We start from the raw sequence: 24,282 nt of genomic DNA, 5'->3' as shown, positions 1-24,282 counted from the left end.
CCTTGCCAAGTATAGGGCCCAAGTTCAAGTTCTGGCACTACAAAAGGAATCTCTAATACTGTGGTCTTGGTCTGTCTCTATCTATCCATGTATCTATCTATCTAAAATAAAAGGAATGAAAATGTTGGAATGGAAGCAGTGAAATTACACCTGTATAAGGCCCTAGTAAGACAGGAAACAGAAAAAGGAAAGAGATTATACCACCTTAGATCCTCTTAAGAACAGTGTCAGAGGTCTGGCAGTAGCGCAGTGGGTTACGCACTAGATGCGAAGTGCAAGGACCGGCATAAGGATCCCGGTTCGAGCCCCCGGCTCCCCACCTGCAGGGGAGTCGTTACACAAGCGGTGAAGCAGGTCTGCAGGTGTCTTTCTCTACCTCTCTCTTGCTTGAGAGTCTAGTCCCTTAGCCACTGTGCCACCTCCCAGACTCTCTACCTCTCTCTGTCTTCCCCTCCTTTCTCCATTTTTCTCTGACCTGTCGAACAACAATGACATTAATAACAATAATAACCACAACAATGATAAGTGAACAAGGGCAAGGGGGAAAAAAAAACCTCCAGAAGCAGTGGATTCACCCCAGCAATAACCCTGGAAGCTAAAAAAAAAAAAAAAAGTGTCTATTCTATTCATTATCAGAAACTAAGGATACATTTCTCTGTGAAAATCAAGTAATTATTGTTTCAGATTCTTTCAATCCCCAAAGCTTCTTAAACATATTCTGAAGTATGACCTTACAGATGTGTGTATACATATAAATGAATAGATATGTTCATTCAACTAACTCCAACATCCACTGATATGTTACTAAAAGAATGTGTTCCAGGGGGTGTGGCGGTAGCTCAGTGGATTAAGCACACATGGTGCCAAGCCCTAGAACCAGTGTAAGGGTATCAGTTCAAGCCCTCAGCTCCCCACTTGCAGGGGGGTCACTTCACAAGCAGTGAAGCAAGGTGTGCAGGTCTCTATCTTTCTCTCTCCCTCTCTACCTCCCCCCCCTCCATTTCTCACTGCCCTTTCCAACAACAACATCAGCAATAACAACATTAATCATAATCACAACAACAATAAATAAACAAACAAACAAGGGCAACAAAAAGGGGAAAAAATAGCCTCCACAGTGGATTCATAGTGCAGGCATCAAGCCCCACAAATAACCCTGGACACAAATATATATTAAAGAATGTGTTCCTGCTTCTATTTACTTTTGAGAGAGACTGAATTTTCTCTAAATGAGCACTCAGAGTTGAATTCTCCTAAAAAGACATCTCAATTTTTGAATTCCATATAAGAGGTCATTTATTGTACCAATATGTGAACAAAAAATGAACAGTTACTGTTGACATTAATGTCAACTGCTCTGAGACTCTTATAATAAGATTATAGTGAGTTTGTATATATAAACCAGTCATTATCTGTATTTTTAAATGTAACCTTTTTGTCAATATTTATTCCCTTTTGTTGCCCTTGTTGTTTTATTGTTGTAGTTATTATTGTTGTTGTCGTCATTGTTGGATAGGACAGAGAGAAATGGAGAGAGAAGGAGAGAAAGATAGACACCTGCAGACCTGCTTCACCGCTTGTGAAGCGACTCCCCTGCAGGTGGGGAGCCGGGGGCTCAAACCGGGATCCTTACACTGGTCCTTGCACTTTGCACCACCTACACTTAGCCCGCTGCTCTACAGCCCAACTCCCTTATTATCTGTATTTTTATTGAACTTTATTTGCCACTCCTGTTCTTTTTTTTTTTTTTTGCAACGTTACATAAAATATGGTTTAATATCATAGTACTCATCAGACATTTTCCAACATGATTTTTAAAACACTTCTTTAGTGTTTTTACTTCTTTTTTTTCACTTATTTTCTTATTGGTTTAATAATAATAAACAAGAACGTAGAATAAGAGTGGTAAAATTCCACACAATTCCCACCACCAGAGTTCTGTATCACATCCTCTCCATTGAAAACTTTCCTATCCTTTTTTTGTTTTTTTCCGCCTCCAGGGTTATCACTGGGGCTCGGTGCCTACACCATGAATCCACTGCTCCTGCTCCTGGAGGCCATTTTTTCCCATTGTGTTGCCCTTGTTGTTGTCATTGCCAGTAATGTTGTTGTTTTTTGATAGGACAGAGAGAAATTGAGAGAGGAGAGGAGACAGAGAAAGGGAGAGACATATACCTGCAGAACTGCTTCACCGCCTGTGAAGCGACCCCCCTGCAGGTGGGGAGCCAGGGGCTCAAACTAGAATCCTTAAGCCGGTCCTTGTGCTTCACACCATGTGCACTTAACCTGCTGTGCTAACACCTGATCCCCAGCTTTCCTATTTGTTGTTTTCGACGGGCTATGTTGTTTTCACCGGGCTGGCTTCACGGGCAGGTAACAGACGACCAGGGACTCATATAGGCAGTATCTCTTTATTCATGCAAGACGCAGCACAGTCTATACCAAGCTAAGCTAAACTAAAGGTACTGTAAAGCTCACAATGCTGTCTTTATATATACTTGCCAAGTAGGGTGGAAACAGGATGTGACATAGAGAGGGTGGAGAGAAAAGTGACTGGTGAAAATCGGAGTGTGACAAGGAGAGGATCAGGGTGTGACAAGGAGGGGGAGAATCCTATCACTGAACCACCAATGCCCTGGAGGGAGGGTGGTGCTTGTTAACAGTGGTTATGTAAATAGAATGCAGTGGTTATGTAAATACAATAGTGTTAAGCAGGGGGGATTTAAACCAAATGAAACAGAAGGGGTCTCATGCATACCAACAATTCCCCCTTTCTTTTTAACTAATGGCCATTGTGGGGTGAACAGAAACCTATATCTTACAGGCGTTTTCAAAAGAACTGGCATAAGACATGGAAAACAAAATAGGCGAGCAGCAATAACCAGTGTGATGCCAAGGGGAACGTTTCTTGCCTCAAAGGGCAAGGCCTAGTAGGCGAAAGGGCATTTCTTGCCTCTGGGAACGCTTCATGCCTCTGGGGGCATCTCTTGCCTCAAAGGGTGTTTCCTGCCTCTGTGGGCATCTCTTGCCTCTTGGGGCGCTTCATGCCTCTGTGGGCATAACCTAATAAGGAGGGGGAGTTTTCTGCCTCTGGGGCAGAGCCTGCAGGCGAGGGGACATGCATGGTCTATAAAGTCTCAAGGCAATTGGCTGAAGTTAGTCTTTGAGAAACACAGCAGCATGTACCAGTAAGTCCGATGGAGGTGTCAGTCCAAAGTAGCTGATCACAGAAGAAAATGCCAGAGGATGAAACGCTACACGTCTGTCTCAATGGGGAATGTCGGCCACCAGAATTCTGCTTTTCTGTAGAGAGTGAGCTTTGGAGTCTGTGAATCTGTTTCTTCAGGTCGTGCCAGGTCACATCATTGGTTTCCGGGGGTGTGTTGTAGTCATTCCATTTTGTGGGCGATGTCGGGGTACAAGGGTCCAAATGGATTTCTGGGAATTCCATTTGAGTAGATGCTTTTTCATGTGAAGACTTGACAGCTGAAATTCACTTACTTGTCAAACAAAACTTGTAGCAGATTAGAAGTTTACTATAATTGATAACTCCATTATAATTGGAAGTCCTTTCTAGTATGATTTTAAGGTTGTTTAAACAGTTTAAACTCAATAAAATGTGGAAAGGTAAACAGAAGAACCATGGTAGAAGCCTCAGGCATGAGAATAATTAACATAATCATTGCACTATCTGCCCCACCCATAACTCATGCCGTTTCAGGATTAAACATTTCAGATTTATACCAAGACGTAAAAAAAGAAATCAAGGGAGGAAAAAACAATTTTTTGGATTGTTTCTGGATGTCTCTAGAAATCATGGCTGCGTCCAGCATTTTTTTTTAAGTCAAGGTCATACAAAAATTCAGTCATTCAAATCATTCTCTTATGAAACGCAACTTGAACCATATTATCAAGATCTCACCATGTAGTATTAAGAGTCCCCGGAGGGCGTCCTAGTCCAAAAAGCTCCTCGAAATTCCATTTAGGGTGCTTCTGACTGTTCCTGCTGGATTGCTCCAGGCACCCATTTTTAAAAGCTTCTTCCCATCGAAGAAAGAATCCAATCAGGAGAGTAGAACTAACCACGTGTCTCCATTCTTGGGGACTGCCAGGGTACTGGAGAACACTCCTCAAATTAGAGTAGTCCTTCTCAGCGGGAAACGTGAGAAGAAGTCCAGAAAGTCCCAGTGGAAATCCCAATGCATATCCCAAGGTCTACTACAGTCATAAAGAACCAAACTGTGGCCCAGAGCAAAATGTAGTCCTTTTCCTCAGGAAACATGGGAGAGGGAATCCAGAAAGTCCAAGGAGAAATCTCCGTGCATCTCCCAAGCTCTATGATCCCGGTCATAAGAAACCAAAGTTCCTGGTCAGGGAACCGAAGTGTGGCCCAGAGTAAAATGTTCCAGAGACAGAGAAACTGTCTCATAATGAAACAGTAGAGGCTTTGGCAAACCTCTTCATAAGTAGAAAGGCAACGCATGGTGGATGGGTAGCCAAGTTTACTTACCTGGGCAATGGGCGGGTTAGGTCCCACGTCGGTGCCAGTCTCTGTTTCAGGGCTTATGTCAGTCCCTTGTTCGGGCGCCATATGTTGTTTCGACGGGCTATGTTGTTTTCACCTGGCTGGCTTCACGGGTGGGTAACAGACGACCAGGGACTCATGGTTGAGCTGTAGGCAGTATCTCTTTATTCATGCAGAATGCAGCACAATCAATACCAAGCTAAGCTAAACTAAAGGTACTGTAAAACTCACAATGCTGTCTTTATATATACTTGCCAAGTAGGGTGGAAACAGGATGTGACATAGAGAGGGTGGAGAGAAAAGTGACTGGTGAAAATCAGAGTGTGACAAGGAGAGGATCAGGGTGTGACAAGGAGGGGGCGGAGCAGGTGAGAATCCTATCACTGAACCACCAATGCCCTGGAGGGAGGGTGGTGCTTGTTAACAGTGGTTATGTAAATAGAATGCAGTGGTTATGTAAATACAATAGTGTTAAGCAGGGGGGATTTAAACCAAATGAAACAGAAGGGGTCTCATGCATACCAACACCTATTATTTATCCCTCTGGGAGTATGGACTAAGGATCATTATGAGGTGCAGAAGGTGGAAGGCTTCTGTAATTGCTTTTCTACTGGACATGTGTGTTGGCAGATCGATCCATACTCCCAGCCTGTTTCTATCTTTCCCTAGTGGAGCATGGTTCTGGAGAGGTGAGGTTCCAGGGTACATTGGTGAAGTCACCTACCAAGGGAAGTCAAGTTGGTGTCATGGTAGTGTCTGCAGCTTGGTGTCCAAAAAAGCATGGAGATACAAAACAGAACAAATTGTTTAATAATAGGAACCTAAAGGTAAGAATATAGCAGATGAGATTTGGGGTCTCCATTTTGGAAAAAGCTAGTAGGTCTATTTTAGGTATATTCCAGGGGGCCCATGACTTCACTAGTTTTTGCCTGAGTCTGACAGCTAACATAAAGGTGGGCTAAAGGTATTGTCTGGAGAGATGGTGTCAGAGTTAGGAATAGAACTAGAAAGCTGGATGTGGGCAGAGAGTAGCTCCCAAATATGGGGAAATTATATAAATAGTGTTAACTATAAACCCCATCAATCTGATCTGGGGTCACAGGAGCCTGTTAGCCCTCTGCATCCCTGTCTGTCTGAGCTCATTTTCCATGGTCATAGCTAGAAACATTCTAGGCTGCTCTCATTGCAGGACCCAGCTTCCTCAGCCACTGTCATTTTTATATTAGTAAAAATTTCATATTGTTTCATCAGACATAATTAGCAAGAAATTTAAGAAGTTGCTTATTTTTTTCTTTCATAGGTAATTGAAGCCACACTATTCCATAGGACTAATGGAAAACAGACACACTACAAATCAAGAGCTTTGGAACATGAAACCTGGGAGAAATGTAGAAGAAGATGATTATGTGGTATAATCATAATGAATTAAATCCTATAACGTAATTCAGATCCTGTACTATATAGTTGTAAAAGTGATTTTTCTAATGATGCCCGTAGGGTATGCAAGAGAAATAGTATGTTGACTGTTAAGAACTCTTGAATGACTTTAAATGAGCCACTAAAAATTCCAAGTCTTGATTTATGTAGATTGTGAGAAAGTTGAGCCAAATTATCACCAAGATTCTTCCTTTTTTTTTTAACATCTTGTGGTTCTGAGATGTTTAAGTCACCAATGCCCATGATTACAAAGAGACTGTTAAACAAATTTATGTGTCATCATTCAGCCAAATACATCCAATTTGCATTGGTGGTATAGTGCTGAGCATAGCTGCCTTCCAAATACATCCAATTTTGTAGTAAAAATAACCTGTGCCACTTTTGCCCCATCTTAATATTACATACTTCTTACTATAGTATTTGAAAAAGTGATGTAAATTTTTGGATTTTAATTCTTCACCTTTTCTAATGGTCACAGCTAAGGTTTTGACAAAAATTATTGTATCTTGGGGGTCAGGCGGTAGCGCAGTGGGTTAAGCACACATGACCCAAAGCACAAGGACTGGTGGAAGGATCTGGTTTCGAGCCCCCGGCTCCCCACCTGCAGGGGAGTCACTTCACAGGCGGTGAGGCAGGTCTGCAGGTGTCTATCTTTCTCTCCCCCTCTCTGTCTTCGCCTCCTCTCTCCATTTCTCTCTGTCCTATCCAACAACGACGACGACATCAATAACAATGATAATAATGACCACAACAATGGTAAAACAACCAGGGTAACAAAAGGGAAAAAATGGCCTCCAGGAGCAGTAGATTCGTGGTGCAGGCACTGAGCCCCAGCAATAACCCTGGAGGCAAAAAATACATATATATTGTATCGTAATTATTTCAATAGGGAAAATAATTGAAATGAAGATATTAAGATATTATACTATAAAATATGATGTAAGAGGGACAGGCAGTTGAGTGCAAACATTACCATGCTTAAATACCCGGATTTGTGCTTTTCATGAAGTAAAGTAGGCCTGCAGGTAGCTATCTTTCTCTTTCCCTTCCATATCCCCTCCCTTCTTAATATCTTTCTGTTCTATCAAAACAAAAAATTGGAGGGGCCAGGTGGTGGCACACCTGGTTGAGTGCACATGTTGCACTGTGCAAGGACCTGGATTCAAGCCCCCAGTCCCCACTTGCAGGGGGAAAGTTTCACAAATGGTGAACCAATGCTATACGTATCTCTCTGTCTCTCTCCCTCTCTGTTTCCCCCTTCCCTCTCAATTTCTGACTGGCTCTATCCAATTAATAATAAATATCATTTTTAAAAAAAATTTTAAAGAGGAAAAAATGACTGCCAGGATCAGTGGATTTGTAGTGCAGTCATCAAGTCCCAGCAACAAGCCTGGTGGCAAATAGAATAAAATTAAAATATGGTGTGCATAAGATAAAATCTTTTTTTAATATTTGGGTTTTGTTATTGTTTTTAGATAAAGACAAGAAGACAGAGAAAGACTAATAGAAGCTATAGCACAAAAATTTTCAATGAAGGCCAGGCTTAGACCTGGATCGTGCACATTATCCAAGCAAGCTATTTTGTCAGCCCAAGATTTATTTAGAGAAAGAGGAGAGAGTGGTGGGGGAAAAAACAGCATCATTCTGGCACATGTTATGCCAGCTGTCCAACTTGAGACCTCATGATTAAAGGATCAATAATTTATCCACCTTCTGGGCCATAAAATAAAATCATTTTCTATTTAGCTTACTAGTTTATTATTCTCCACATTTAAGACAAAATTTATCTCATGTGATTGTACTTTGATTATTTTAACATGCAGGGATGACAAGCTATATAGCATGTTCGTCAACCTCCTATTTCTTTTTTTTTTTTAATTTTCGAACCATTTTGTGTTTGTGATTAATAGTTATTTATAAGACTATAAGATTATATGGAGGGGCCAGGTGGTGCATATGGTTGAGTGCACATGTTACAATGCACAAGGACCCAGGTTCAAGACTCCAGTCCCCACCTGCAGGGGGAAAGCTTTGCAAGTGGTGAAGCAGTACTGCAGGTGTCTCTCTGTCTCTCTCCATCCCCTCTCCCTTCTAAATTTCTGACTGTCTCTATTTTAAAAATAAAGATAATTTAAAAAATAATTAATGTTATATGGAATAGTTTCAACTGTATTAACCACCAAAATCCTGTGCCCCCACCCTCCCAATGATAACCACCATAGTTCCACAAAGTTTTAGAAACAACTTGTTCACTTCTGGTGGTTTCGTTTTTTATTTGTTTGTTTTTGCCAGTTCGTATGTTTCAGTTTTCTAGATTCTGAATATGAGTAAAACCACCCAGCAGTCGCCATTCATTTCTTTACTATGTTATATTATATTCTTTATTATTAGTGGCATGTTAAACATAATCACCTTTGGTTCCACCTATTTTGTCCCAAAGGATCATCTTTTTTTTTTTAATGGTGCACATTAGTATTCACTGTGTTCACTAGCATATATATTTCATAACTTATTTATCCAGCCATATGTTGATGTAAACTTCCTTCTAAATGGAGTAATAGAAAAAGCATTGAATATAACTGGCAATTACTGAAAGTAAAATAGTTGTTTGTTTGTTTTGCCACCATGATTATCTATGGGACTCAGTGCCTGCTCCACTCCACAACTCCCAGTGGCCATTTTTTTTCCTCCTTTTTTTTTAACAGAAGATGAGAGACAGTGAGAGAGAGAGACAGAGAGAAGGGAAGACACTTGCAGGTGGGATTTGAGGGGTTGAAGCCAGGACTTCACCCATAGTAATGTGTATGTTCTGCTGAGTGAGCCACCACCCAGTCCTAAGAGATCATTTTTAAACATTGGGAAAAAGAAAAAAGAAACTGGACCAGTGGTGGTGCACTTGGTTGAATGCACATGTTACCATATAATATGCAAGGATCTGGGTTCAAGTCCCTTGTCCCCACCTAAAGGGGGAAAGCTTTATGAACTGTGAAGCAGTGCTGTAGGTATCTTTCTTTCTCTGTACCTCTCTACCTCCCCCTCCGCTCTCAATTTTTATCTGTCCTATCAAATATAAGAAAAATAAAATAGATTTTAAAAAAGAAAAGAAAATGATGTGAATGAAAAAATATTCTGGAAGAGCAAGATGTATTGGTTATGCACCTTCTATGCAGACTTCAGAGGTCCCAGGTTCAATCACTGAACATTCCAGTACTGAACTCTGTTCTGGTCTTTCACACAGGATTATAAATAACTAAATATGTTTCAGAAATACTTTGCATAGAATGAAGGCATCAACAAGATAATTACTAGCATCCATTCAAATACTAAAATATTGTGGTTCTACGTATAGATACTATGAGCAACCAAGAGTAGTAATATGAAATATTGCTATGAAGTTCTTATTTTGAGGTTTGTTTGGTTTTATTTTTTTCTTCTATGGGGGCAATACAGCCACCTTTTGTATTATCAAGTACCTAGGAATAAATCTGAATAAAGAACCATAACCTCAGTAGCTCAGTCCTACAATAGTTAACTGTTTATTGAGTTGTTGGAAGTCATGAAAAACCCATATATTTTCCTTTTTCTTTTAATATATTGTTTATTTATTAATGAGAAGGACAGGAGGAGAAAGAGAGAACACCAGACATCACTCTGGTACATGTGCTGCTGGGGATCAAACTCGAGGACCTCATACTTGAGAGTCCAATGCTTTATCCACTGCAGTACCACCCAGACCACATTTTTTTTTATGCAAAAATTAGTCATGACTTTTCTAACAACCCAATATATAGCCTGTGCACCTACTAATAGACTGTTTATCTATCTATACATAAGAAATATAAGAAAAAATAAAAGTGAAATACTGTATAATGAAAATTGCATATTTTTTCTAGTATTAATAATGATACCACTGCTAATTCTTTGTGCTGGAATTTAAAAAGCAAGTACTTTTAATTTCTTTACAAAGTTACCCTGTAATCCCAATAATATAAACCCAATAAATATACATATCAAATACAACTGCTACAAGTTTTACTATTTTTACCAAAGATTAATGGACTTTTTATTGTTTTTCAATTTTACTTTTTTAGTTGCATTATTCCATCCTTTCTTATATTCAAGATTGGAACACAGTGATTTGAGCCCTAGTGTGTATTTGAAAAATTATTTCGTCTTAAAAAATATTTAACAGAAACTAATTTAGAATCCCAGTGTAGCTTGGAAGTCCTTTGATGAATGCTAAGGATATTTTAATTTTATTTATTTTCCCTTTTGTTGCCCTTGTTGTTTTTTTTTATTATTGTTGTCGTTATTAGATAGGACAGAGAGAAATGAAGAGGGGAGGGGAATACAGAGGGGGAGAGAAAGATAGACACCTGCAGACCTGCTTCACTGCCTGTGAAGTGACTCCCCTGCAGGTGGGGAGCCAGGGCTCAAACCGATTCTTATGCTGGACCCTGCGCTTCGCACCACATGTGCTTAACCCGCTGAGCCCCCGCCCAACTCCCAACTAAGGACATTTTAATATCTTCTGCTAGCCAGTATTAAAAAGAAAAAAAAAAAAAGCAAGGTTCTAAGTTTTCTTATTTACACACAATCACAATGAACAAGACATAACTAAGAAAAATCCCATTGCTTTACTCAATTTTGAAATAGTTATTTTCCTTCCTTTATAGAATAAAGAATCGGGAGAGACCAGCATGCTGAAAAGACCTGAGCTTTGTTACTCTCACCAACCAACCCATTTTGACGAATTTGAGTGTCCCCCAGAGCTGCAGCGTAAACAAGACCTGTTTCCAAAATGGCGCTTACCAGTTAAAGTTGCTGTTATTGTGTCATCTCTCACTTTTCTTTACACTCTTCTGAGGGAAATAATTCACCCTTTGGTTACTTCTCGCCAACAGTATTTTTATAGAATTCCAATCCTGGTCATCAACAAAGTCTTGCCAATGGTTTCTATCACCCTCTTGGCACTAGTTTATTTGCCAGGTGTGATAGCAGCAATTACACAGCTTCGTAATGGAACCAAGTACAAGAAATTTCCATATTGGTTGGATAGGTGGATGTTAGCAAGAAAACAATTTGGACTTCTCAGTTTCTTTTTTGCCGTACTGCATGCAATTTATAGTCTATCCTATCCAATGAGACGATCCTACAGATACAAGTTGCTAAACTGGGCATATCAACAGGTAAGATGATAATATTGACTGTAATACTGATCTAAAAAGTCTGAAACCTCTAACAAATTAGTTCTTTCTTATTCTAACACCATAATCCAATCCTCTGCTAAAACTATGTGTTGAGAAAGTTATCTACTTGCTTTTATTTTTATTGTAACTTTACTGAAACTTAGTTGTGTACTAAGCCACTGAGGAATGGTTTTTTTTTTTAACTGAAAATAATAAGTGAACTCTTTAACGGAAAATATTAACAATATAAACAAGTATTTTTTCATAAATAGAGATACATTTTAACATTCTACCACCCTTAAAAGATTAATTTTAGGGAGTCGGGCGGTAGTGCAGTAGGTTAAGCGCACATGGCGCGAAGCACAAGGACCTGTGTAAGGATCCTGGTTCAAGCCCCCCCGGCTCCCTACCTGCAGGGGAGTCACGTCACAGGCGGTGAAGCAGGTCTGCAGGTGACTCCCCCTCTCTGTTTTCCCCTCCACTCTCCATTTCTCTCTGTCCTGTCCAACAACGACAGCATCAATAACAACAACAATAACTACAACAACAATAAAAAGGGCAACAAAAGGGAAAATAAATATAAAAAATTTTAAAAAAACATTAATTTTAATGCTAGTTGTTCATATTACATATTATAATTTGTCATTAAATGATTATTGTATAGATTAGTAAACTAGATTACATAAACATTGCATTCAAGAAAAGAGAATAGTGGCTCATATCATTTATTTAGAGAAATGCAAGTGCAAAAGTCAGTATTTGTAGCTATTCTGGTTATCAGTGCCACCATATTGACAGTGGAAATATAGAAATTAGCTCATAAGAATTAAACAAGTATTATTTGCATTCTTTCTCATATGGTAGGTCCAACAAAAGAGAGAGAGTTCCTGGATTGAGCACGATGTTTGGAGAATGGAAATTTATGTGTCTCTAGGAATTATGGCACTTGCAATACTGGCTCTATTGGCTGTGACATCTATTCCATCCGTGAGTGACTCTTTGACATGGAGAGAATTTCACTACATTCAGGTAAGTAATGTATAAAATAGAGGAGTTGGGTGGTAGTGCAGCGGGTTAAGCGTAGGTGGCGCAAAGCACAAGAACCGGCATAAGAATCCTAGTTCAAGCCCCCAGCTCCCCACCTGCAGGGGAGTCACTTCACAGGTGGTGAAGCAAGTCTGCAGGTGTCTATCTTTCTCTCCCATTCTCTGTCTTCCCCTCCTCTCTCCATTTCTCTCTATCCTATACAACAATGACGACAACAATAAAACAAGAGCAACAAAAGGGAATAAATAAAAAAATAAATATTAAAAAATAATAATGCATAAAATAAATTCAGTCCCTCAAAAAGGTAGATATTCTTTCATATTTACAATATCATCAAGTATTTTGACTTCACCCCATAAAATGTAATGGTTTTCCAACAGTAGGGATTTCTTTCTTTTTAATTTTTTTTATTGGGGGATTACTGATTTATAGTAAATACAGTTGTTGGTACATGTGTAAAATTTCTCAGTTTTCTGCAAAACACTCTCTCCCCCATCTTATTTCTTCCTCTACCATTATACACCAGGACCAGAAAGCACCTGGCCCCTCAGAGACCTTTACTTTGCTGAAATACACCAAAACAAATCCAAGTTCTACTTTTTGTTTCCCTTTTTGTTCTTATTTTTCAACTTCTGTCTATGAGTGAGATCATCCTATATTTACCCTTCTCTCTCTTTACTACTGATTTAATATAGATTTACAAAATTTCTAGATAACGGATACAGCTCCACACTGGTTGGTGAATTGCACCAAAGCAAAAGATGCTGGGGTCAGTGGGGGGGGGGGGGGGGGGAGGTTCAGGCCCTGAAACATGATGGCAGAGTACCTAGTGGGAGTTGTACTGTTATGTGAAAAACTGGGAAATGTTATGCATGTACAAACTATTGTATTTATCATCTACTGTAAAACATTAATCCCCCAATAAAGGAAAAAAAGATTCTGGGGCTGGGGGAAGGGCTCATGTCCTGGAACATGATGGCAGAAGAGAACATAGAGGAGGGTTAGTTTGTTATGTGGAAAACTGAGAAATGGTATGCATGTACAAACTACTGTATTTTACTGTCAGTTGTAAACCATTAATCCCCCAAGGAAGGACAAAATTAAAATAAACTCCACACCATTCCCACCACCAAAGTTCTGGATCCCCAATCTAGTTCCATGCCCCCAGCCTGTTTCTGTCTTTCGCTAGTGGAGCAGGGCTCTGAAACAAGTGAGGTTCCAAAACACATTGGTGAGATCTTCCACCCAGGGGACTCAGGATTATCTGTCCTTCTCTTTCTGGTTTATCTCACTTAACATGTTTCCTTCAAGTTCCACCCAAGATGGGGTGAAGAGGGTGAATTCACCATTTTTAATAGTTGAGTAGTATTACATTGTGTATATAGACCATAGCTTTCTTGCCCACTCATCTGTTGTTGGACACCTGGGTTGCTTCCAGGTTTTGGCTATTACAAATTGTGCTGCTGTGAACATAGGTATACACAGTTCTTTTTGGATGCATATATTTAATTCCTTAAGACATATCCCTAGGAGAGGAACTACAGGGTCATAGGAAGGTCCATTTCTAGCCTTGTGAGAGTTCTCCAGACTGCTCTCCACAGGGGCTAGACCAGTTTACATTCCCACCAGCAGTGCAGGTTGCTCCCACAACCTCTCTAGCATTTGTTGTTAGTATCCTTTCTGATGTATGACATTCTCACAGGAGTAAAGGGGTGTCTCATTGTTGTCTTTAATTGCATTTCTCTGACCATCAGTGACTTGGAGCATTTTTTCATATGTTTGTTGGCCTTTTGGATCTCTTCTGTGGAGAATGTTTTGTTCATATCCTCTCCCCACTTTTTGAATGGAGTCATTTTTTCTTATTGCTGAGTTTGGTGAGCTCTTTATATATTTTGGTAATTAGCCTCTTGTCTGATGTAAGGCATGTAAGATCTTCTCCCACTCAGTAAGGAATCTCTTTGTTTGGATGGTGGTTTCATTTTGAGATGCAGCAACTTTTCACACTATGTGCACTTAATCTGGTGTGCTACCACCTGGCTCCCGAACTTTTCAATTTGATGTAATCCCATTAGTATATTTTTGCTTTTCCTTCCTTGCAACTGGACTTCTTCAATTTAATATACCTATAAAAGGTAGATAGAAAAAAAGTTCTACCAATAGTTTCTGATCTAACATCCAAGTCCTTAACCCATTTGGAGTTTCTTTTTGTGTCTGTTGAAATTTAGTGGTACTTCCAGAGAGATAAAGAATAAGAAAGCTATCAGGGGAGGTGATGGGATACAGAGTTCTGGTGGTGGGAATTGTGTGGAGTTGTACACCTCTTATCCTATGGTTTTGTCGGTGTTTCCTTTTTATAAATAAAATTTAAAATCATTGTCTTGATTTGCATTTCTCTGACAATCAAAGTCTTGGAGCATTTTTTCATGTTTCTCAGTCTTTTGGATTTCTTCTCTGGTAAATATTCTGTCTATGTCCTCTCCCCATTTTTGGATAGAGTTATTTATTTCCTTGTTGTTGAGTTTGGCAGGCTCTTTATGTATTTTGGTTATTAGCCTCTTGTCTGATGTATGGCATGTAAAGATCTTCTCCCATTCTGTGAGGGGTCTTTTGGTTTGGGTAGTGGTTTCTTTTGCTATGCAGAAGCTTTCTAATCTGATTTAGTCCCATAGGATTCTGCTTGCCTTAGTCTTCTTTGTCATTGGATTAGTTTCATTGAAGATGTCTTTAAAATTTATGTGGAAAAGAATTCTGCCAATATTTTCCTCTAAGTACCTGGTAGTTTGTGGTCTAACATCCAAGTCCTTGATCCACGTGGAATTTACTTTTGTATTTGGTGAAATATAGTGGTTCAGTTTCATTCTTCAGCAGGTTTCAACCCATTTTTTTCCAACACCATTTGTTGAAGAGACTCTGCTTTCCCCATTTAATAGTCCAGGCACCTTTGCCAAAGATGAGATGTCCATAGGTGTGGGGGCTTACTTCTGGGCTCTCAGTTCTATTCACTGGTCAGTGTCACTAATACTATGTTCTAATACCAAGCAGTTTTGATGACAATGGCCCTATAATACAATTTGAGATCTGGGAGTGTGATGCCTCCAATTCTGTTCTTTCTTCTCAAGATTGCTTTGGAAATTCTAGGTCTTTTTTGGTTCCAGATAAATATTTGTAACACTTGTTCTATTCTCCTAAAAATGTGGTTGGGATCTTGATGGAGATACCATTAAATTTGTCTATGGCTCTGGGTAGTATATTCATTTTGATGGTGTTCTTTGTTTTTTTTTTTTTACTTTTAATTTATTTTTTATTTAAGAAAGGATAAATTAACAAAACCATAGGGTAGAAGGGGTACAACTCCACACAGTTCCTACCACCCAATCTCTATATCCTATCCCCTCCCCTGATAGCTTTCCCATTCTCTATCCCTCTGGCAGCATGGACCCAGGGTCATTGTGGGTTGCAGAAGGTGGAAGGTCTGCCTTCTATAATTGCTTCTCCGCTGAACATGGACATTGACTGGTCGATCCATACTCCCAGTCTGCTTCTAGTAAGGTGGGTCTCTGGGGAATTGGAGCTCCAGGACACATTGGTGGGGTCTTCAGTCCAGGGAAGCCTGGCCGGCATCCTGATGGCATCTGGAACCTGGCGACATTTCCAGTAGATGTAGTCAGAGATCAAGCCACTAGCAGCTTCTTATTCTGCCATCTTCCACAATCCGATGGTGTTAATTCTTCCAACCCATGAGCATGGAATATTTTTTCACTTCTTTGTGTCTTTTTCAATTTTCTTGTGTAGTGACTCATACTTTTCAGTATACAGGTCTTTCACTTCTTTGATTAGGTTTACTCCTAGATATTTTATTGTTTTTGTTGCTATAGTAAAAGTAATTGTTTCTGGATTTCAACTTCTTCTATCTTAGTGTTTGCATAGAGGAATGCCACTGACTTTTGAATGTTAATTTTGTAGCCTGACACCTTACTGTATTGCCTGATGATTTCCAAAAGCTTCTTGCTGGATTCCTTAGGTTTTTCTATGTATACTATCATGTCATCTGCAAATAGGGAGAGTTTGACTTCTTCTCTTCCAATCTGTATGCCTTTAATTCGTTGTTCCTGCCTGATTGCTATGGAAAGAACTTCCATGACTATGTTGAACAGTAATGGTGATAGTGGGCATCCTTGTCTAGTACCTGATCTGAGGGGAAATACTTCGTTTTTCACCATTGAGTGATGTTGGCTGTAGTTTTGCTATATATATATACTTCACTATCTTGAGTAATTTTCCATCTATTCCCATTTTTTGTAGTGTTTTGATCATAAAGGGATGTTGTATTCTGTCAAAGGCTTTCTCTGCATCTATTGATATGACCATGTGGTTTTTGGTCTTGCTTTTATTGATGTGGTAGATCACATTGATTGATTTAGGTATATTAAACCAACCTTGCATGCGTGGATTAAACCCCACTTGGTCATGATGAAAAATCTTTTCAATATACTGCTGTATCTGGTTGGCTAGAATTTTGTTCAATAGAATTTTAGCATCTATGTTCATCAGAGATATTGGTCTGTAGTTTTCTTTTTTGGTTGTGTCCCTGTCTGCTTTTGGTATCAGAGTGCTGTTGGCTTCATAGAAGCTGGAAGGGAGTATTCCAGTGTCTTCAATCTTCTGGAAGACTTGTAAAAGTAGCAGTATTAACTCTTCGTTGAAGGTTTTGTTGAATTCATTTGTAAAACCATCTGGTCCGGGACTTTTATTCTTGGGAAGGTTTTTGATAACTGTTTCAATTTAATTAGCTGTGATGGGCCTGTTCATGTCATCTAGTTCCTCTTTACTTAGTTTTGGAAGTTCGTAGGTACCTAGGAAATCGACCATTTCTTCCAGATTCTCTAGTTTGATGGCATATAGTTGTTCATGGAAGTCTCGCATGATATGCTGAATTTCTGCAGTGTCTGTTGTGATATCTCCTCTTTCACTTATGAGCTGATTTATTTGGGTCTTCTCCCCTTTTTATTTTGTGAGTCTGGCTAATGGTTTGTTGATTTTTTTCATTCTTTCGAAGAACCAACATTTACTTTCATTGATCTTTTGTATGGTTTTCTTATTTTCAGTGTTATTGATTTCTGCTCTAACTTTAGTGATTTCTGTCCTTCTGGTTGCTTTAGGGTTCCTTTATTCTTCTTCTTCTAGGTCTTTAAGATGTGCAATCAGGCTATTTATTTGTGCTTTTTCTTGTTTCCTAATGTGTGCTTGTATGGCTATGAACTTCCCTCTCAGGACTGCCTTAGCTGTGTCCCAAATATTTTGATAGCTTGGGTCTTCATTTTCATTGAACTCTTGAAACATTTTTGATTTCTTCATTGGTTTCCTCTTTGACCCAGTAGTTGTTAAATAGGGCACTGTTGAGCTTCCACACTTTGGGACTATTACTAATCTTTTGTTGATTGTTAAGTGTTAGTTTAATTCCACTGTGGTCTGAGAAGATGCTTGGGATGATGTCAATGCTCTTGAATTTGCTGATGCTGTCTTTGTGGCCTAACATATGGTCTATTTTTGAGAATGACCCATGTGGACTTGAGTAAAATGTATATTCAATTTTCTTGGGATGAATGACTCTGAAAATGTCCATACTTATAATTTATCTATACCCTCATTTAGCTCCCTCATGTATTTATTAAATTTCTGCCTGAATGATCTGTCAAGCTGAGAGAGTGGGTGCTGAAGTACCCTACTATTACTGTGTTGCTGTTAATATATAGCTGTAGCTCTTTCAGTAGATGTTTGATGTAATTAGATGGCTTCTCACTGGGTGCATAGATGTTAATAATTGTTAAGTCCTCTTGGTTGACTGATCCTTTGAACATTAAATAATGTTTATCCCTATCTTTTTAAATTTTATTTATTTTAAAATATATCATGTCAGATATGAAAACAGATGTTCCTGCCCTTTTTTCTGGGCCATTGACTTGTATAATAGTTTTCCATCCTTTCAATTTGAGTCTGTGTTTGTCTTCCTGAGTTAGGTAGGTTACCTGTAGACAGCATATTGTTGGGTTGTGTTTTCTGATCCATCTTCCTACTCTGTGCTTTTTAATAGGAGAATTCAGGCCACTGACATTTATTGATATCAAAAACTAAAGATATTTTAACGCCATTCTTGTAGATTTTTAGAGTATTCTGATAGATGGCATATTTATGGTGGTCTGTTTATAGGAAACCTTTCAGAACTTCTTTCAGGGCAGGCTTGGTGATAGTTGATTCTTTCAACTGTTGCTTGTCTGAGAAGGTTTTTAGGCCTCCATCTAGTCTGAATGACAGTCTAGCAGGATACAGTAGTCTTGGTTGAAAGCCTTTCTCATTGAGCACTCAAGGGATATCTTTCAATTCTCTTCTGGCCTGTAGTGTTTGTGTGGAGAAGTCTGCTGCTAATATTATGGGTTTTCCTCTGTAGTTGACTCTTTGTTTTTCTCTTGCAGCCTTCAAGCTACTTTCTTTATCCTTATTCCTTTCCATTCTAAATATGATGTGCCTTGGTATCTTTAAGTCTGGGTTAATTCTGTTTGGGACCCTCTGGGCTTCTTGAACCTTTATGTCTTTGATGTTGTCTAGACTAGAGAAGTTCTCAGCTATTATGTCCTGAAGAATGCTTTCTTCCCCTCCCTCTCTTTCTTCCTCTGGTAAGCCAATAATGCATATATTATTTCTGCTGAAGTCATCCCATAGGTCTCTGTTGTTGTTTTCAGTATCTCTTAATCTCTTTTTGAGATCTCTTCTTTTTAGTTGTCTCTAGTTCATCCTCAATCTTTCTATCTGTCTTCAGCCTCATTGATTCTATTCTCTCTGCCCTCTACTGGTTTTTGGAGTTCATCTGTTTTGTTACCCTGTTCTGATACTGTTTTAACTTGTTCATCTAATTGTGTTCTTAGCTCAGCTATTTCAGCTTTCAGCTCTCTAATAACCTTGAGATAAATAGTGTTTTCTTCCTGAGTCTCATTTGTTGTTTCTGTATGTCTGATGACAATTCTTTCAAACTCTTTACTCACTCCTGTGATTATTTCCTTAACTAGTGTTTGGATGTTACCCTCATTATTTTGTGCTTCACCCTTTGGGGGGCTTTCAGCTGGGCTCTTGTCCTGGTTCATTTCTCCAATATTTTCTTGTTGGTTTAACCATTTTATATATTATGTTATGAGTTCCCTCTCTCAGTACTTTCCAAATTCCTAATCACTCTTGCCTGGATTGATTTGTGCCTAAGTAAGGTAATTAAAGGGTTCACAGTTGTGGAAATTGACAGTTGTTTCAATATTATTTTAATCCCTGAGTTGGAGCACTGTGCTTTAAAAGCCTCTTTTGTTCTTTTTCTTCCCTGTAGGCTATGGGAACCTGGGGACTTTTAAACTATAAGTAGGCTTATTAGCTTAATCACTGACTCCTGTCTAAGAGGTAAAGCAGATATAATCCAGTGCAGAGATAATCCAGTGGTTATGCAAAGAGACTCTCACAGCCCCACTGCTAGGCCAAGGAGGTATAGATCTTCTGAGTTTCCTGGTTACTTCTCTGGCCCCTGGTGTCAGCACAGGCCTCCCACCTGCTGCTTCAGATTCTGAGGGCAGTAGCAATGGAGACTCACAGTTTTATTTGGTGAGTCTTAGGGGAGTCCTCTCCTCCCTTCAGCCATCTTTTTGTTAGTAAAACAGAGGTGGTGTCACAACTGGTAAACTGCTGAACTGTTACCAGCCACTCAATCTCTCCCTAGGGTCCTCTCTGTCCATGAACCACATGTGTTTGCACTCACTGGCAATTTGGTGGGTTCCTGACTTCGTTCTAGTCCCGTCTTGTTGCAGTCCTAGGTGGTCTCCTTTGGTATTCCTAGTTGACCTGGGAGAGGAGAGAAATACAGCTGCTGCTTCTTCATAGCCCCACCTCCAGAAGTGCCCCTTTCACTTCTTTTTTTTTAAGTATTTATTTTTATTATTTATTCCCTTTTGTTGCCCTTGTTGTTTTACTGTTGTTGTTATTGATGTCATTGTTGTTGGATAGGACAGAGAGAAATGGAGAGAGGAGGGAAAGACAGAGAGGGGGAGAGAAAGACACCTGCAGACCTGCTTCACCACTTGTGAAGCGATTCCCCCGCTGGTGGGGAGCCAAGGGCTCAAACCGGGATCCTTAAGCTGGTCCTTGCGCTTTGTGTCATGTGCCCTTACCCAGCTGTGCTACCGCCCAACTCCCTCCCTTTCACTTCTTTTGTTAGGTTTATTTCTAGGTATTCTACTGATTTTGCTGCTATAGTGAATGAAACTGATTTCTGGATTTCTTCTTGTTCTGTATTAGTGTTTGCATAAAAGAACGCCAGTGACTTCTGTATATTAATGTTGTGGGCTGACACCTTACTGTACTGCTTGATAATTTCCATGAGTTTTCCTCTGGATTATTTAGGTTTTTCTATATAAGTATCATATCATCTGCAGATATTGACAGTTTGACTTCTTCTCTTCCAATCTGTATCTCTTTAATTCTTTTCTCTTGCCTAATTGCTATGACCAGAACTTAACTATGTTGAATAGTAACACTTGTTTAATAGTACAGCCCTGCCGAGTACCTGATCTAAATGGGAATATTTTCAGTTACCATCGAGTATGATGTTAGCTGTAGATTTGCTGTATATGGAGTCCACTAGATTAAGGGATTTAATATCTATCCCCATTTTGTTTGTTTGTTTGTAAAGTGATGTTGGATTTTTGTCACAGGCTTTTTCTGCATTATTGAGATAGTCATGTGGTTTTTGTTTTTTCTTTCCTTAATGTGATAACATTTATTGATTTATGTATATTAAATGATCTTTGCATTCCAGGGATAAATCTTACTTGGTTATGATGTACAGTCTTTAATATACTGCTGTATTTGGTTGGCTAGAATTTTGTTCAATGTCTTAGCATCTATGTTCATCAGACATACTGATCTGTAGTTTTCTTATTGATCTGTATTGTGTCTCTGTCTGCTTTGCATATCAGAGTAATATTGGCCTCATAATATGTGAAAGTGAGTATTCCTGTGTTTTCAGTATTTTTGAAGAGTTTAACAAAGTATAGGTTATAACTCTTCCAGGTTTTGTAGAATTCATTTGTAAAACCTAGACCTGGACCTTTTTTGCTGTTTGCTTTGTTTCGTTTTATATTTACTTATTTATTCCTTTTTGTTGGCCTTGTTGTTTTATTGTGATAGTTATTATTGATATCATTGTTGCTTGATAGGACAGAGAGAAATGGAGAGACGCGGAGAAGACAGACGGGGGAGAGAAAGATAGACACCTGCAGGCCTGCTTCACTACCTGTGAAGCGACTCCCCTACAGGTGGGGAGCCGGGGGCTCAAACCGGTATCTTTACACCAGTCCTTCCACTTTGCGGTACCTGCGCTTAACCCGCTGCGCTACCGCCCGACTCCCTAGACCTGGGCTTTTATTGTTAGGAAGTTTCTTGATAACTAATTTCTTTTGCTGTGATTGGCCTTTTTCATGTTTTCTAGTTCTTTATGGTTTAATTTTGGAAGGTCATAAGTTTCTTTTTTTATAGATTTTTATTTATTTATTAATGAGAAAGATAGGAGGAGAGAGGGAAAGAAAGATATCACTCTGATACATATGTTCCTGGCAATTCAACTCAGAACCTCATGCTTGAGAATCTAATGCTTTGTTCACTGTGCCTCCAGGACCACAGGAAGGTCATATATTTCTAGGAACTTTACTGTTTCTTGAGAGCTTGTTTGGAGGTTCTAGCTGGGGAGCACAGCTACTTATATACCCTCAACTGAAGACTGGTCCGTCTCTATTCAGGGAAGGCCGTCCTCTCTCTTCCTCTCTATCTCCCCCTCCTCTCTAAATTTCTCTCTGCTTCTATCCAATAATAAATAAATAAATAATATTTTTTAAAAACTAGTTCTATGATTTATCTTGGATATTCAATTTGAAAATATAAATTTAGCCCTTTAATCATATTCATTGAGGCTTAAAACTTACTGATGAAGAATTGTGTTACATTTGTTCTAGCAAGCTAATCACCATTTGTAGTAAACAGTAGATAATGTCAGAAGTTATTGGAAGAACTGCTGTCAGAATGCCATTAAGTTACATAGATGAACAACTATTTTGTTTTTAATTTATTCCCTTTTTGTTGCCCTTGTAGTTATTATTGTTGTAGTTATTGTTGTTGTTGTTGTTATTGATGTCGTTATTGGATAGGACAGAGAGAAATGGAGAGAGATGGGGAAGACAGAGAGAGGGAGAGAAAGATAGACACCTGCATACCTGCTTCACTGCCTGTGAAACGATTCCCCTGCAGATCGAACCGGGGTCCTTATGCCGATCCTTGCGCTTCACACCAAGTGCGCTTAACCTGCTGCGCTACTACCTGACTCCCAGATGAACAACTATTTTTAAGCAGCTTTATCTGGGTAGTTAGTGCCAAGTATTCCAATACAAGCTGAGTGTTGTCTTCAAAGCTCTGCATCAAGCACTGAAAAATTTGTTGATGCCTTTTCCCTTTATCAGAATATTTCTTTTTTGTTTTCTTAACCAAAGACCAAACCGATGTATTTTACTATTCATGTACCAAAATCAATCACTTTTGTTGCCTTCACAGTTGATTGAGCTCTCTAAAGTCAACTGATTTCTGCAGTAGTGTCTAGTCAGCCAACCAATATTTACTGAACTTTTAAAATGCATAAACTGTTGTTTGGGTGTTGCAGACAGGGATCTTATGATACATAAGACATGGCTCTGCTTTTTAGATTATCTCTTGATAGGCAGAATTAAAACAAATGCAGAGTCATAAGAGAGAAAGTTTGGAGAAAGGGAAGGTTCTGTCAATTAGCTGAAACTGAAAGGGAAAAAGATTGTGAATTTTCTTAGCCTAGATAATCACGATACGCCTTCATTATGAAAAAGCAAGGGTGAAATAGGAAAGATTTGGACAATGTGATTGAACTCTGTCAAGAAACAGGAGAGGGCTAGGGAGACAGCTTAATGTTATGCAAAAGACTTTTGAAGCCTGAGGCTCTGAAGTCCCAGCACCACCATTAAGCCAAAGCTGAGTCATGCTCTGGTTTCTCTCTCTTTCTCTCTGTGTCTCTATGATTAAAGAAAGAAAGAAAAGGAAAGATGAAAGGAAGGAAGGGAGGGAGGGAGGGAGGGAGGGAGGAAGGAAGGAAGGAAGGAAGGAAGGAAGGAAGGAAGGAAGGAAGAAACCGTAGGACAAGTCCAGATGACATAGAAGAGAATAGACTTGTTAAACCAGTCTTCATCAAGATAATTTTTGCTTTCTTTTGCAGAGCAAGCTAGGAATTGTTACCCTTCTACTGGGCACAATACATGCATTGGTTTTTGCCTGGAATAAATGGATAGATATGAAGCAGTTTATATGGTATACACCTCCAACTTTTATAATAGCTGTTTTTCTTCCAATTATTGTCCTGATATGTAAAACTGTACTATTCCTACCATGCCTGAGGAAGAAGATACTAAAGATTAGGCATGGTTGGGAAGATGTCACCAAGATTAATAAAACCGAGATGTCTTCCCAGTTGTAAAGTGACACTTCACACTTTTTTGTTCAGTGTTGATATATTTTATCATAAGCATTTCAAATTTGTATTTGTTTAATAAAATGCTCACTTGGAAATCTTAATGTATCTTTTTTGTTTATGAATGATGAATTTAAATATGTGTATTTTCTTGGAGATTTGATTAAAAGCAAAAAATAATTACTGTTTACTGTAAATCATTAATCCTTCCAATTAAAAAAATTTTTTAAACGTGGTCCAAAAGGTTGTGCAATGGATAAAGCATTGGACTCTCGAGTGTGAAGTCCTGAGTTTAGTCCCCAGCAGCACATGTACCAGAGTGATGTCTGGCTCATCCTCTCTCTCTCTATCTCTCTCTCTCTCTCTCCTCTCCTATGTTCATGAGTAAATAAATAAAATCTTTAGGAGGCGGAGCCAAGATGGCGACTTGGAAACAATAGTTGGCATGAGCTCCAAAGAGAAACAGCTTACAACCTGGAATTCTCTGGATAGGGTAGGATACTGGGCCGTCAGTA

General features: G+C 39.1%; 1 protein-coding gene across 2 annotated transcripts in view; it reads left to right on the top strand.

Annotated features, from left to right (window-relative positions):
* Window positions 1–23,871, top strand: part of STEAP1 (STEAP family member 1) — a 29,561-nt gene extending 5,690 nt beyond the window's left edge. Inside the window, exons 2-5 of one of the 2 annotated variants that reach the window (XM_007530218.3) lie at window positions 5,826–5,934; window positions 10,639–11,151; window positions 12,016–12,180; window positions 23,516–23,871. In XM_007530218.3, the coding sequence (XP_007530280.1) occupies window positions 5,857–5,934; window positions 10,639–11,151; window positions 12,016–12,180; window positions 23,516–23,773 (1,014 nt within the window). In that variant the 5' untranslated portion in view covers window positions 5,826–5,856 and the 3' untranslated portion in view covers window positions 23,774–23,871. Of the gene's footprint in view, window positions 1–5,825; window positions 5,965–10,638; window positions 11,152–12,015; window positions 12,181–23,515 lie in introns of those variants that run through there. The other variant, XM_060196267.1, reaches the window with a different exon arrangement.
* Window positions 23,872–24,282: the final 411 nt, after the last annotated feature.

This window comes from Erinaceus europaeus, chromosome 8 (genome assembly GCF_950295315.1).
Source record: "Erinaceus europaeus chromosome 8, mEriEur2.1, whole genome shotgun sequence".
NCBI classification, from domain to species: domain Eukaryota; kingdom Metazoa; phylum Chordata; class Mammalia; order Eulipotyphla; family Erinaceidae; genus Erinaceus; species Erinaceus europaeus.
Note: the sequence above shows the minus strand (reverse complement) of the source record. Positions and strands in the feature narration are given on the sequence as shown.